The sequence below is a fragment of the Nuphar pumila genome, chromosome 3, assembly GCF_984573655.1.
Source record: "Nuphar pumila chromosome 3, dmNupPumi1.hap1.1, whole genome shotgun sequence".
NCBI lineage: Eukaryota > Viridiplantae > Streptophyta > Magnoliopsida > Nymphaeales > Nymphaeaceae > Nuphar > Nuphar pumila.
Genome location: NC_143251.1, coordinates 91,551,577 through 91,567,212, shown reverse-complemented (window position 1 = coordinate 91,567,212; position 15,636 = coordinate 91,551,577). Strand labels below are relative to the sequence as shown.

Sequence of the window (15,636 nt, the reverse complement as noted above, 5' to 3'; positions counted from 1 at the left end):
TGCTTTTTCGATAAAAAAAAGTATGTTTTTTTTAAGTTTTGAATATTTATCTAAATCTTAGAACATTGATTTTTAAATCTTATAAAAACATGACGTTCAAACAGTCGATACTCATAAAAATCAAAACATATACAATATGCAGGGGTAAAACACGAAAAAAGTCCTTTAAAAGCTAACTGACAGTAGGCCGGAAAAATAACAGGCAGCTACCACCTACTCGTTATATCTAAGATTTTCTCAAAAACACCAAACTTTTTAATTTGTCTTTTTATTTTCCCGACCACGAGATCCGTGATTAGGTTGACCAACGATGGATTATGAAGCAGTGATATTTTGTACATTGTTCTGGGCAGAAACGAGAAGAAAAAAGTTCTCATCTTCATAGGTTTGCAGTCCAATTTTGGGGTTTGAGGAGGAGTTCGAATCAATAGAAAGATTTAAAAAAAAAAGATTCAAAGTTCAAAACCATCAGTCATTTAATGCCCCCACTAAAGCCTCCCCGCAGCTGAACCCAACAGTTAATGCCATTAATGCTCCAGGCCCACCACTTTCAGCCCTTCCCCATAACACCCCTCCATCCCCATTAACACTCTCTTGCCTCCTCCTCCTCCTCCTCCTCACCCCTTTCCTCCGAAAAGGTTTACCTTACCTTTTTCACTTCATTCTCACCACGATTACCATGATGCCAACAACATTCCTCCTCCAAGTTTCCATCCTGGTGCTGCTCTCCCATTATGAAGATCTTGGGGTCTCATCCCTTGGCTCCATGTCCACCATTGCTGTTTCTTATGGTGAGAATGAGCCAAGCTTCTGTGGTCTTGACCCAGATGGGTCTCACTCAGTGAGGTGCCAGGGTGCTGATTCATCTGTTATCTATGCCACACCAGTGAGGCTCCCCTTCTTGGGCCTCACTGCTGGTGATGGCTTTGTCTGTGGTCTTCTCATGCACCAAACCCGGCCTTACTGCTGGGGTAACAACATCTACATCCAAATGGGAGTCCCCCAACCCATGGAGCCAGGGGCTGCTTATTCGGAGATCAGTGCTGGTGATCACCATCTTTGTGCTCTCAGAAGACCCACAACAAGAAACTCTTCCCTTGTTGATTGCTGGGGCTACAACATGACAGGTTCTTATAGTTTTTCAGATGGGATCATGTCAATCACAGGGGGGTCAGGTTTCAATTGTGGGTTGTTTGTGAGGAACAGGACTGCAGTCTGCTGGGGGGATGAGACAGGCAGTGGTGTCATCAGTTTGGCCCCTAGGAACACAAGCTTCCTTGCTGTTTCTGCTGGTGGGTTTCATGTTTGTGGGGTTTTGGGTGGTGGGGGATCAAGGGTTTTCTGCTGGGGAAGGAGTCTTAGCTTGGAAGTGGAGAGTTATGGCAGCAGCAGTGGAGGTAATGTAGATCTTGTTCCTGATTTCCCATTCCTCTCTGTTGTGGGTGGGAGGTTTCATGCATGTGGGATCAGGGCCTATGACCATGGTGTGCTCTGTTGGGGATTTAGGTTTGAACAGAGCACCCCTGTTCCTGAAAACATAAGGGCCTTTGCTATTGCTGCTGGTGACTATTTCACTTGCAGCGTTCTTACTGAAAATTCCATGAAACCTGTCTGTTGGGGCTCAAATTTTCCAACCAATCTTCCTGTTGCCGTTTCTCCGGTTCGATCCTCGGGCAATGGCGAGAAGAACCGGAAATGGTCGTCGTTCCGCATGCCGGTTTTCTTGGCAGAGCTAGCAATTGCCGTTTTCCTGGTAAGCGCCGTTTCTTTAGCTGCCATACTTTATGTTAGATTCAAATTGCAGAGGTGTAACTGTACAGCTTCTGAGTCAAAGAGGGGGAAGAACTCCAGACGCGGTTCTTTTCGCAAGGACATCGTGAAAGTTAAGCCTGATTTGGAAGAACTGAAGATTAGGAGAGCTCAGCTGTTTAGTTACGATGAGCTGGAGAAGGCCACTTATGGGTTTAGTGAGGAATCACTAGTAGGAAAGGGTAGTTTCGCATGCGTCTTCAAGGGGGTGTTGAAAGATGGAACCGTCGTTGCAGTTAAGCGAGCGATAATGGCGTCCGATTTGAAGAAAAATTCCAACGAATTCCACACTGAACTCGATCTTTTGTCAAGACTAAACCATGCCCATTTGCTTAATTTGCTCGGTTATTGCGAAGAATGCGGTGAAAGGCTTCTCGTTTACGAATTCATGGCACATGGTTCGTTACATGAGCTCCTTCATGGGAAGAAGAAGGAGCCTCTAGATTGGATCAGGAGGGTCACCATTGCAGTTCAAGCGGCTCGCGGGATAGAATACCTCCACGGCTATGCTTGCCCACCTGTAATTCATCGTGATATCAAGTCTTCAAACATTTTGATCGATGAAGAGTGGAATGCCCGAGTTGCAGATTTTGGTTTGTCCCTGTTGGGACCTGCTGATAGCAGCTGCCCGTTATCAGAGCTGCCTGCAGGCACATTGGGCTACCTTGATCCTGAGTACTACAGACTGCACTACCTCACGACCAAGAGCGATGTCTATAGCTTTGGAGTTCTACTTCTTGAGATCTTAAGCGGAAGAAAGGCAATCGATATGCAATTCGAAGAAGGAAACATCGTGGAATGGGCGGCTCCTTTGATAAAAACAGGTAATTTGGAAGCGATTCTTGATGCAAGCTTGAAGCAACCTGTAGAACTCGAAGCTCTGAGGAAGATTGCAAATGTAGCTTGCAAGTGTGTAAGAATGAGGGGGAAGGAGAGACCTTCAATGGACAAGGTTACTACAGCATTGGAGAGAGCTCTGGCTGTGTTAATGGGCAGTCCTTCCAATGAGCAGCCAATCTTGCCAACAGAAGTTGTCTTGGGCAGCAGTCGGATGCATAAGAAAGCTTCTCAGAGATCTTCAAACCACTCTGTTTCCGAGATCGATATGGTTGATGGTGATGATCAGAGGTTTGATTTCAGAGCACCATCATGGATAACGTTTCCGAGCTTGGCTTCGTCTCAGACAAGGAAGTCTTCCGTATCTGAAGGCGACATCGAGGGGAAGAATTCCGGTGGTAATGAGGCGAAGAGCTATGTGGCAGGGGATGGATTGAGGAGCTTGGAAGAAGAGATTGCACCTGCTTCACCTCAACAAAAGATCTTCTTGCAGCATAATTTTTGAGGATGGAGGAAAAAAAACAGAGCTGAGTGAAACAGGGGAAAGCAGTGTAGAGCAAGACAGACTTGTAGAGAACTCATAGCGCTTGTAATTATTGGTAGTGATTAGAATTTTGGGCTTTCCTTCATTCTTTGTTGTTGTATCAGTATGTGGTTGTTGCTCCCAGTGGGTGGTTTTGGGTTTTTGTTGATTTGGGTAATTCTGCAGGGAAGTTTTGTGAAGGGTGGTAATTGATGGTTGGTGGTATTTTGACATATGGAGGTCAAGTTCAGAATGCATGATAAGTGAAGCATGTCTTAAATTGGTTTAGGTTGTCTGAGATGTTTTGTTGAAAAATCAGGGAAAAAGAAATAGAAATTTTATGATGGTGGTTGGTGCTATTTCCATTTTTATGGTGGTTTTCAGTAAGCTTCGCTAATTTGGCGATTCTTGGTTCTGCATATTGAGTTATAGATGGCGTTTTATTATGTTGGTGACCTTTCGTCAGTGATGGGAGTTGTTTTTGTTAGGTGTAAGAAAGAATGGAGAGAAATTCAAAGAAGGAATGAGGTGTTTAAGATAGAGGTCTTGATGAGGTGGAATAGTCCCATATTGCTTTTGCATGAGTTTTCTGAGAGCTTTATAAGCAATTAGTAAACTCATACACTTGTTCCTGAGAACAAGGGAGTGGGATGACCACCACACACGCGCGCGCCCGCCCGCCGTGCCGTGCCGAGCCGAGCCGGTTCGGTTCGGGTTCGGGTAATTGGCCCTTTAGGGCCATATCCAATCAAGACAAGTATCTTCGGTAACGGGTAATGAGAATGGATAACGGGTCACGACTTCTCGGATTCTGTGCCCGTTATGGAACTTCGGATTCCGTAATGGATCTCGATCTTTCGAAGTCCGTTAACGGATCACGTCCCCTCGGATTCCGTAACGGGCTCCTTCCACGTTTCATAACCGTTCGTGGGTTATAAATGCGTGGTCAGAGGTGGGGTTACGGAGAGACTGAGACAGACGATTTCTGAAGAAGCATTCTGCGATTTCCCATCTCTCTCTCTTTTTCCTGTGAGTTATCCCGAAAGGGGTTGTTCTGCAACTGTGGTTCGAAGAGGCTGTTTTCGAAGGACGATCCGCCGGAGTGCACCGTTCGGTTCGTCGTGGCTATTGTATCCTGGGGGAAGGACGTCGGACCCTGATCTGCACAGTATGTGGGGGCGAATCTTCTCTAAGGGGAGTACTTTCGTACGCCTTAGCCTGCTGCATATTCTAAACATGTGCATGTTGTTTTCTTTATGTTCTGTGCCTGTGTTTGTTTATATGCTTACGTCTGGATTTTGGTCTGATGCGGAAAATGCCATGCTTGCTCCCTGTTACTGTTTCGGTCGTCTGTTAATCATGTTATTTACACTGTTGTATTTCTTGATTTATTTCGTGTTTTATATCATGATGACGATTGTGAAACTGTGTGATCTGAAATATGATCCAACAGTCTTAGAGAAGATTCTAAGCATGTCGTCTTCTTCTGCGTTTGTACCAAAAGTGGACATGTCCGATATGCCAGAAAAGTTTGCCGGACAGAACTTCAAGCGTTGGCAGCAACGCATGAAGATCTGGTTCACTACGATAGGGCTGTTGAATGTTCTGGAAGTCGACTGCCCTTCGGTGTCTGATACTAACCCTGACCCTGCTGCAGTTACTGCGGCTGTAGAGTGGAAAGAAAAGGACAGTATATGCCGTGGTTGCATACTGTTGGCTCTGTCCAACACATTGTTCGATGTGTACTGTTCTTCGTCTACCACTGCTAAGGGTTTATGGGATCAACTTGACAAGAAGTACAATACCGAAGACCAAGGTCTTGAAAAGTACTCTGTTGCCAAGTTTCTGAAATATCAGATGGTAGAAGGCAAGTCGGTCACTGAGCAGGCACACGAGTTTCTGCTACTGCTCCATAGTTTGGCTGAGGCTGAAATGAAACTTCTTGAGAAGTTTCAGGTTATGACCATCGTAGAGAAATTTCCTAAGTCTTGGGTAGACTTCGGTATGTCTCTTAAGCACCGTAGAGGAAAAATTTCTCTAGATGATCTTATGGTAGCCATTGCCATTGAAGAGGAGCATAGGAGCCAGAAACAGATCGTAATGCCAACTGAACCGCCTAAGGTGAACATGATGACCGGAGCTTTTAAGGGCAAGGGACAAAAACCAAAATCTGCAATGAAAAACCAGTTTAAACCTAAGGCCAAAATCCAGAAAAAAGCAAAGAACAAACCTTGCTGGAACTGTGGGCAGGTTGGGCACTGGGCTAAGGAATGTCCTTCCAAGAAAGCCAAAGCTCATGGGACCACAGAAGGAACGCCTCAAGTCAACATGGTGACTGAGGTCGTTGGAACCAGTACTGGGTATGTTTCTATTAACCCACAAATCTATCACGTTTATGAGCCAACTGAGTGGCTGGTTGACACTGGGGCTAATGTGCACGTCTGTGCTGATAAGTCTGTCTTTGTCTCATACCAGGCTGCTGCAGGCAGATCCGTGACTATGGGCAATTCAACGGCTGCAAAGGTGTTAGGGATTGGACGCGTGGATCTGAAGTTTCCTTCTGGACGAGTTCTATCTTTACACAGAGTGCATCATGTGCCTGTAGTTAGAAGGAACATTCTAAGTGGTTCATGTCTTGTTAGAGAGGGTTATGAATTTAACTTTAAATGTAATAAAGTTGTTATTTTACATTCTGAAACTTTTATTGGCAAGGGGTATTTAGATGATGGTTTATTTAAACTTCGTGTTGAACATGTTTGCAGTGATAAATTAGAAAATGATGTTTCTTTTGACTCATTGTCTAATGTTGCTTATAACATAGAATCATCTGACTTATGGCATAATAGATTAGGTCATGTGAATTTCAACTCTGTGAAACGCATGATGAACTTGAAAATGATTCCTGAGCATTCCATTGATAAAACTAAAAAATGTGAAATTTGTGTGCAAGCAAAACAATGTAGGAAACCATTCCATCCGATTGTTAGAGATTCTGAAATATTGGATCTGGTGCATACAGATATCTGTGAGTTTAATGGAGTGTTAACTAGAAATCATAAAAAGTATTTTATCACTTTTATAGATGATTGCACTAAATACTGTTACGTGTATCTGCTAAAATCAAAAGATGAAGCTTTTGATAAGTTTCTTAACTTTAAGAATGAAGCAGAAACACAAACTGGTAGAAAACTTAAAAGATTGAGGTCTGATAGAGGAGGAGAATATACTTCTAATAAACTCGATGAATATTGCAAATCTGTTGGAATAGTTCATGAGTTTACTGCTCCATATTCTCCTCAATCCAATGGGATTGCAGAAAGAAAGAATAGAACCCTAACTGACATGATAAATACTCTACTTGGGAGTTCTGGATTACCTACCTATATGTGGGGGGATGCTCTGAATACGGCTTACCATATTCTGAATAGAGTACCTCAGAAGCATAAGGATAGTAGCCCTTTCGAACTCTGAAGAAATAGGAAAGCTAGCTTAAAATACCTTAAAGTGTGGGGGTGCCTTGCTAAGGTACTTGTCCCAGAGCACAATAGGAAGAAGCTGGGTCCTAAAACAGTAGATGCTGTCTTTTTGGGTTATGTAGAGAACAACTATGCCTACAAGTTCTTATTAATTAAGTCTGAGATATCTGGCATAGATGTTAACTCTATTGTAGAGCTTCGAGAAGCTACATTCTTTGAGGATGTATTTCCCATGAAAGTTGGTGTACCTCAGAATTTGTCTTCTGTAGATATACCTTCAACTTCTGGTTTCATTCCCGAACATGTGGAAAGGATGACAGATGTGGGGGTAGAACCATCTTGTTCCCATCCTAGACCCGATGAGTCTGAGGAAGTGGTTGAACCTAGAAGGAGCAAGAGACCAAGGATTACCAAGGATTTGGGAAGTGACTTTATCACTTACCTTATCGAAGATGATCCTCCCACTTTCCGAGATGCAATGGCTTCACCTGAAGCAAAGCATTGGAAAGATGCCATCAAGAGTGAAATGGATTCCATTATCTCTAATGGTACTTGGGAACTGGTTGACCTTCCTCGTGGTAGTTCCACAATTGGGTGCAAATGGATCTTTAAGAAGAAGTTGAAACCAGATGGATCCATTGACAAGTACAAGGCGAGACTGGTTGCCAAGGGGTTCAAACAAAAGGAGGGAATAGACTATTTCGATACCTATTCTCCGGTTACCCGGATGACCACTATTAGAGTGCTTATTGCACTGACTTCCATTTATGATCTCTCGGTCCATCAAATGGACGTGAAGACCACTTTCTTGCATGGCGATCTTGAAGAAGAGATCTATATGGATCAACCTGAGGGTTATGTGGCTCCTGGTAATGAAGATAAAGTTTGTAGACTTGTTAAATCATTATATGGACTAAAACAAGCCCCTAAACAATGGCATGAGAAGTTTGATAATATTATATTATCATTTGGCTTTGTTGTCAATGAATCTGATAAGTGTGTTTATTGTAAAGTTAAAAGTGATGGTTGTATTATTTTATGCCTGTATGTAGATGATATTCTACTGTTTGGTTCCAATATGGGAATTGTTAATGAGACAAAGTCGTTTCTTAGTAGTAAGTTTGATATGAAGGATATGGGTGTTGCAAGCGTGATCTTAGGCTTAAAGCTGACTCGTTCAGCTGAAGGGTTAACCATTTCACAATCTCACTTTGTCGAGAAAGTACTTGTGAAATTTGGTTATAACCAAGGGAGATCTGTAGCAACTCCATATGACCCTTCTATCCCTCTTCATAAGAATACGACTGGTGTTCCTGTGTCTCAATTGAGGTATTCTCAGATTATTGGAAGTTTGATGTATCTTGCAAATTGCACGAGACCGGATATTTCGTTCTCTGTGACAAAATTAAGTAGATACACAAGTTGTCCAAATCGCACTCATTGGAAGGCATTGGACATGGTACTTAGATACCTGAAAGGAACAATTTCTTTGAGTTTGCATTACAAGAGATTCCCTGCAGTTCTTGAGGGATATAGTGATGCAAGCTGGATAGCCATGAACTCTGGCAGTTATGGCGTGACAGGGTATGTATTTACCTTGGGTGGCGGCGCAGTAGCTTGGAGATCAGTAAAGCAGACCATCTTGTCTCGGTCTATTTTTGAGGCTGAACTCTGTGCTTTAGATGTCACTGGATTGGAAGCTGAATGGTTAAAGGGACTTCTTGAAGAACTTCCTTTAATGTGCAAGCCAATTCCTGTGATATCTGTGCATTGTGACAATATGGCCACAATTGCAAAGATTAAAAGCACAAAATATAACCAAAAGTAGAGGAGACACATCCAAGTCAGAATAAAATCTGTAAGGTGAACTGGATAGCACCTTATTAAAGATGATACTTTGTATCTGTGTCTGTTCCCCTGTTTACTCTGAAAAGGTGTTGTAGCTGCAAGTTAAGGAAGAGTTAAAACTCTGAATGGGTTCAAAGTCTTCAAGGCGAGATGTTAGCAGTGCATCTTTGGAGAAGCCCACCTATGTGAGTGTGACTGTGTGGCCGCAGTTCAAGGAATTGGGTTATTCCTGAAGTCACTCATGAAACAGGATTCGGGCGCATGGCCATTAACGCGCCGCCCCTAAAGATTACAACCAGAACCTTTATCATGTTGTTGCTGATGGACACTCCTACACCAAAGGTTCAAGTTCAAGACTTCAGTTCACTTCGTTCCTGTGGGGGTAAAAGTTAGTCAACTAAGGTAGTGGTTCAAACCGGAAGGTACCATTGCTGAAAGCATGATATGTCTTGTTGCAGAATGTCTCTTTTTGGCACTTTTGTTTCCTCCCGCTTCATTCTTTGAATTTGTGGGGGAATGTTAGGTGTAAGAAAGAATGGAGAGAAATTCAAAGAAGGAATGAGGTGTTTAAGATAGAGGTCTTGATGAGGTGGAATAGTCCCATATTGCTTTTGCATGAGTTTTCTGAGAGCTTTATAAGCAATTAGTGAACTCATACACTTGTTCCTGAGAACAAGGGAGTGGGATGACCACCACACACACGCGCGCGCGCCCGCCCGCCCGCCGTGCCGTGCCGTGCCGAGCCGAGCCGGGTCGGGTCGGGTCGGGTCGGTTCGGGTTCGGGTTCAGGTTCGGGTAATTGGCCCTTTAGGGCCATATCCAATCAAGACAAGTATCTTTTTACCCAAAGTTTCTTTGGATTCGGTAACGGGTAATGAGAATGGATAACGGGTCACGACTCCTCGGATTCCATGCCCGTTATGGAACTTCGGATTCCGTAACGGATCTCGATCTTTCGAAGTCCGTTAACGGATCACGTCCCCTCGGATTCCGTAACGGGCTCCTTCCACGTTTCATAACCGTTCGTGGGTTATAAATGCGTGGTCAGGGGTGGGGTTACGGAGAGACTGAGACAGACGATTTCTGAAGAAGCATTCTGCGATTTCCCATCTCTCTCTCTTTTTTCTGTGAGTTATCCCGAAAGGGGTTGTTCTGCAACTGTGGTTCGAAGAGGCTGTTTTCGAAGGACGATCCGCCGGAGTGCACCGTTCGGTTCGTCGTGGCTATTGTATCCTGGGGGAAGGACGCCGGGCCCTGATCTGCACAGTATGTGGGGGCGAATCTTCTCTAAGGGGAGTACTTTCGTACGCCTTAGCCTGCTGCATATTCTAAACATGTGCATGTTGTTTTCTTTATGTTCTGTGTCTGTGTTTGTTTATATGCTTACGTCTGGATTTTGGTCTGATGCGGAAAATGCCATGCTTGCTCCCTATTACTGTTTCGGTCGTCTGTTAATCATGTTATTTACACTGTTGTATTTCTTGATTTATTTCGTGTTTTATATCATGATGACGATTGTGAAACTGTGTGATCTGAAATATGATCCAACAGTTTTGACGTTTAAATAGTGTTTTTAGAAAGAGATGTCGCCAAAAGTGGTTACTTTCAGAGTCTGAAATGGAGAATTGACTGAAGAACTGAACATAAATGTGATTGAAATGCTGTGTTGGTGTTAAATGGTTGTTTTCCTCATTATAGGTTGGTGTTCTGCATGAACGGCTTTCAGCATAGAGGAACCAGGGTTTCAAGTAGATTGTATTTCTGATTTCTTCTTCCACTTCTCTTCTCAATGAGAAGGCCTGTCCATGCTGTTGTCCTGTTGGCTCTACATTCCACGATTTTTTTTTATTCTCCTCTGTTAGGTCAGTTTGATCATGTAAAAAAATATCACCAATTTGTAAGAGGATTTATTTGGATGAGGATCCTATTGTTTCTCTAGAAATACTAAAAATGTTCTTTACTTTTTTATCAAGAGACTAAACAAAGGCATACTTCAAGAAACGAAAAAAAAAGGTGGCATCTATGTGGTCCTCCTCTTGTCCATATATGTTACAGAATTTACAGATACCTGCAATTCGTCTAGCTAAGATCATCCATTTGTTATAAAAAGATATCAGTTGCGATTTCCAGGATTCATGGGATTGCAGCAGAGGTTTTATAGAAATGATGGAAGTTGAGCATGTTATGAAAGGTGCCAGCTACAATTCCCAGAAAGGCTGGAAACTACAAGTTCAGAAAGGGCAGAATGGGGCAAAAATGCAGTGCCAGGCACTTCAATTCTTCGTGCCCATAAACATGTGAGTTGGGGATGTGATTCAATTACAGGGCTGATTCTGTCTGAAGTATTCAAGAACGTCCTAAACAAAGCCATATCAAATGCCACATCAAAGTAATGACACTAATATCACTTCCAATAAGATTTAGTAAAACAGTGGGTCTATAGAGTCTTCTACTCAATGGAATGAATGACCTTAAGTTGGTCTTTGGGTGTGTCCACTTGAAAAAGTTAGGATAAGCTAGGAATGAATCTGCCTTGTACTTCTATATTGCACTTTCCACACTTTTCTTCACCTATTTTATCTAGTTAAATGTGATGAATCATCAGAACTTGTTAGTCAAAAATGTCTCCCTATTTATCTCCTGCACAAGTGGGCATCCAAATAGCAGCCCCCCTTGTCATTGGCTGTTTTTTTATTGGGTTCACATGAGAAACATTCCATCCATGACTGAATGGATTGTCATTTTACATGTGAACTCTCCAATATGGAATAGAAAGCATCAGCATCCTGACACGTGGCACAATTTCCACCATATTAATACATGTGAAGTAGAGCCATCCATGTATGAATAATCTACCCATTATATGCCGTCCGTAAACGGTAGACCATGTCCAATGGTGCAAAAGAGAGGTGGTAGGCCGCCTGGTGGGCATCAGGCTCTGTGCAAGTCAGTTGGGCAACTTACACTGCTCCATCCAAAATAAAATGAACAAATAATGGAAAGAAGAGCGAAAATTGGCCTTGGGAGGACATGCTTGGCTGTTAAGCAGTTGGAGAGGCACATGATCATCATGTGTGAATGTAAATAGCAAAGGCTAGAGGGTGGAAAAAAAAATGATACAACTTGAAACAATGGTGCCCCCACGCAGGATCGAACTACGGACCTTCAGTTTACAAGACTGACGCTCTACCACTGAGCTATAGAGGCTTGTTGTTACCGTTTGCCAACAACATTATAATTATCTTATTATAAAAAAATTGGTTAGTGGCAAAGTGGGTTTTAGTCGCGGCTAGGTTATACACGTTCTTGGGATCTAAAGATGGGCTAGTTGGACCTAGGTTAGGTGCATATGGATTCACATTAAATTTCAGCGGACTAGGTTAGGTCTTAGGACCAACGAGGCTAGTCATAAGATAAAAAACCAAATCCATGATTGAATTAGATCAGACCAACTTAGGTCTTGGTTATTTGAATGGATATATGATTCAGTTGAAGTCAAAGTTGATATAACAAGGTTTTTTTACTAAAAATATGGAAAAAAGGTTGCCTTAGAGTAAACCACTTATATCTCTACTTGATCGATTTGAAACTTCATTACTGGGCAATGGATCTTAACAAATAGAAACACTTGATTTAGAAAATTCACAATTAATCAGCACGACTTCAGCTCTGGTCAACCTGGTCTCATCCTTTAAATTTGGATTTAGATCAGACTATCCAAGTTGGATTGATGTAAACGGTTGGGAGACCTAGTTAATCAAAGAGGCCAAAAGCGGCTTTATAAAGCTTACATGGTTTTAGGTTAATATCAAATCCAGATATTAGTGGATCAGTTTTTTTGGGTCTCGGTTAAACTTTGAGACATGGATATTTGGTGCGCAACTGATACAGATTAGGGGTGTCAATGGACCGGGTATGACCCGATCCTGACCCATACCGGATCCTATAGGGTTAGGGTTTGGTTACAAAGAAGCGGGTCTGATTAAGTATCTGGGTCGGACCCATGGGGTCCTATTATTAAATGGGTCAGGTATGGTTTATGAAAAATTATACCAAACCCGGGTCCGTCCTGAGTATCAATTTTTCAATGTTAAAAACTTAAAAAATATTATTTTGCTGGGTATAGACCAGGCCTGGTTTATGTAATTTTTATCGGATCCAGGTATGGTTTTTCTTATAAAAAATCCGGTTAGACCTGAATTCGGATCAATACTCAGGTTTGGACCCACCCACTTTAGCGGGGGGTCAGACCTGTTGACACCCCTAATGCAGATTAAGTTATTATGATAGAACAGTCCAAATCCATTATATTTGTCTTTCATGGATATCAGGCTGGGCTGGGTCCTGGTGGAGCCCAATATTGCATCAGCGTGGGCCTGGGGTAATGACTGACCTGCTGGCAACTTGATTTGGGCTAGGCCTTGTGGCAAGGGATGCCACCTGTGGGTTTTGAACTTGTGACGTCCCGCTAACTTGGTGACATTTTCAAGTCGCCTCTACAAGATTAACGGAGTCCTTGTGGTTTAAGCAGCGCAGAGTTAACCCATCCCATGTAGGGATGTCAACAGATATCAATTAGTTGGATAGCCGACTGAATCTGAATCTGATTAGTCAGATTCAGTAAAGCAAACAGGATCCAGTAAATAATCAGATTTGTATTGGGTTTGCGTCTGAATCCAAACCAAGTACATACCGAATCCGAATCTGATGGGTTATCCAACCCAAATACATATAAGATGCATCTGATAAGCTAATTGGATTCAGATTTGGCACCACTTTTTCTCCATCCAAAATATGAATCTGATTAGGATAGATCCGATTGTGTTGGACTTGGTAATGCCTAGATCTGACCTGAGTCCAACCTTCTTACATCCCTAATTCTGTGCAGCATACCCGATGGCCCACTGGATACCTAGGTTGGTGCTCGAAATGTTGTGTCAGGGAGATTCATGTTTCACCTGAGTCTCGTGACAGAACATTCTCCATTGACACAACGTATTTGGGTTTGTGACACAAGAAAAGGATGGATCTGAATCCAAATCCCTCGGCTGTGCCCAAGTTTGTAAAAATGTGAATTTTAGGGAAGCAGGTTATATGTCCCCCCCCGGAACACGTAGGTGCGTGTTCTCGGATCTGAATGAGCGCCACGTATCTAAGCACGTGGGGCTCGTTTCCCTGTGTGTGTCGGCATCACTTAACATCGAAGTCCGATTTGTTTGCAAAGACTTAAATACCCTTTTCCGCAATTAGCGCCATGAATTTGAGTAGAGGACAAAAATATCCTCCCACCAGAAGAGAGAAAGGGTTAAAATCATCATCGTTTTCGCCCTAAGGAGTAAACGATTCTGCTTTAACGGGAGCTCCTCGCAATATGTCACCCTAAACGTTCTGACTCACCCTTTGATGATGCATCATTTGTTGTAACAAAAGCTTTCTTTGACGACGCAGCCTTTGACGTCGTCTGCTGTCGCGGGAGCACCCTTTGTCGTCGTCTGTTGCCGTCGGAGCACCCCTTTGCTGTCGTCTGTTGTCGCCGGAGCACCCATTTTTGTCGTCTACTGCCGTCAGAGCGTAGTCGAAGCACCGTTGACACCATCGGCTATGTAAGGTCCATGATAACTTTGAGGTAATATTATGTGAAGTATTGCTCTAAATAGAAATTTCTTGTTAGATTCGCGAGTTTTTCATTTTTGTACCTTTGTGGAGTTACGAGTCGAAAATCATGTAAGTTTAAAATAAATAGCAATTGAGAAAAATCTGTGACGAATTAACCTCCAAAATTTCTAAGGCAAGTTTATGATATGTATATTTGGGTTGTCCCCGAATTTGAGGGACAAACGAGGAAAAAACCTCGTCAGTGCATGTGAATTACCAGAAAAGCCTGCCGATAGTGCACATATCGTAATGAGAGTATTTCTCGCAAACGAGGGGAAATGTTTCAAAGGAGCTTCAAATATTTTATGGCATTTGCGAGATTTTGGGGAAATATGTCATGTTGTGGTAATGTTAATATATATATATATATATATATATAATATATATATATATATATATATATATATATATATATATATATATTATGAGAGCATTTTATTGTTAAATTGTGTTTGGGTTTGCATCCGAGCATGGACGATCCAGACCCATGGGGCGAGTTTCCCATAGAGACGGTTGTGACCATGAGGACCAGTTGGTCAAGGGCTGACTAGTCTGGGTGGTGGCATGGAGGTAATACTCCATTTCGGTTTGAGGTGCCGGCCATGGGTTGGCCAAGTGGGCGGCAGCCCATGGCACTTTTGTAAACTTCCTTTTTATAGCTTGAAAGGTGCTCAATGTTTGAATAGAGTGGGCGGCAGCCTAAGGGCTCCCCACGTAATTTTCTTAGAACTTTGATGGCTTGTGTGTAGGCCCTTGAGGGGCGTTTTTTAAAGAGCTTTAGATTTTTTTGAAAAGAGGACATGCATTGGCTGAATGGGGCAGCCATTCATTGCTTCTTTAGAGGATGGTGGGGCGTGTTTGACCCCAGCCACCCATCTTCTGCAGTTTAATCCTAGCCTTTGGTTTTTATGCTTTAGAATATAAAAACTTTTAGTGAGAAGAGAGAGAGCATCCCTTTGGAGTTGACGAGTTGGAGCTCCCTCTCTTCCCTCTCATCTCTCTCATTCTCATTCTCTTTTCCCTCCTAGCTGTGTGGTATGGTGTCACTTAGCCACCCTTGTCATGGAGCTCTTGCTACCAAAACCCTCCTCTTCCGGAAAATCTAAGGTGAAGCCACATTTACATATATTCGTTTTTCCTTGGATTTTTTTTTTGCATGTGTGAAACATGAAGCCAAGAGGAGCCGAATGCAATGCTTGCATGCATGGCTCAAGGTGGATTTCAAGAGTTCTTCCTTTCTTATATGTTACTGATATTGGAGTTTCCCTCCCCTTTCGTTCCATGAAAGGAAAGAAGAAAGAACCAATCAAAATCTTTATTTGGTTTCAAAAAAAAATGTGTGTGATGATGCTTCAAATAAAACCGACTCTATGCTTTTACATTGTCTTTCTCTCTTTTCGATTTCATTAAAATGCTCATTGCTCTAAATGGTTGTCACATGAACTTGCATTCAGCCCATACACCCTTGTTTTCGGTATGAGTTCTTAC

The 15,636-nt window shown here is 42.6% G+C and overlaps 1 protein-coding gene and 1 non-coding gene across 2 annotated transcripts; one reads left to right on the top strand and one right to left on the bottom strand.

Moving 5' to 3' along the window:
• The first annotated feature begins 682 nt into the window (after nucleotides 1-682).
• On the top strand, nucleotides 683-3,275 carry LOC149843127 (serine/threonine-protein kinase-like protein CR4). Its single transcript, XM_090000838.1, has one exon. The coding sequence runs from the start codon at nucleotides 683-685 to the stop codon at nucleotides 3,149-3,151; it is 2,469 nt and encodes an 822-aa protein (XP_089856964.1). The 3' UTR covers nucleotides 3,152-3,275.
• Nucleotides 3,276-11,628: 8,353 nt separating this feature from the next.
• Nucleotides 11,629-11,700, bottom strand: TRNAT-UGU (transfer RNA threonine (anticodon UGU)). Its single transcript has one exon. It is a non-coding gene; the product is annotated as a tRNA-Thr (tRNA).
• Between the last annotated feature and the right edge of the window lie 3,936 nt (nucleotides 11,701-15,636).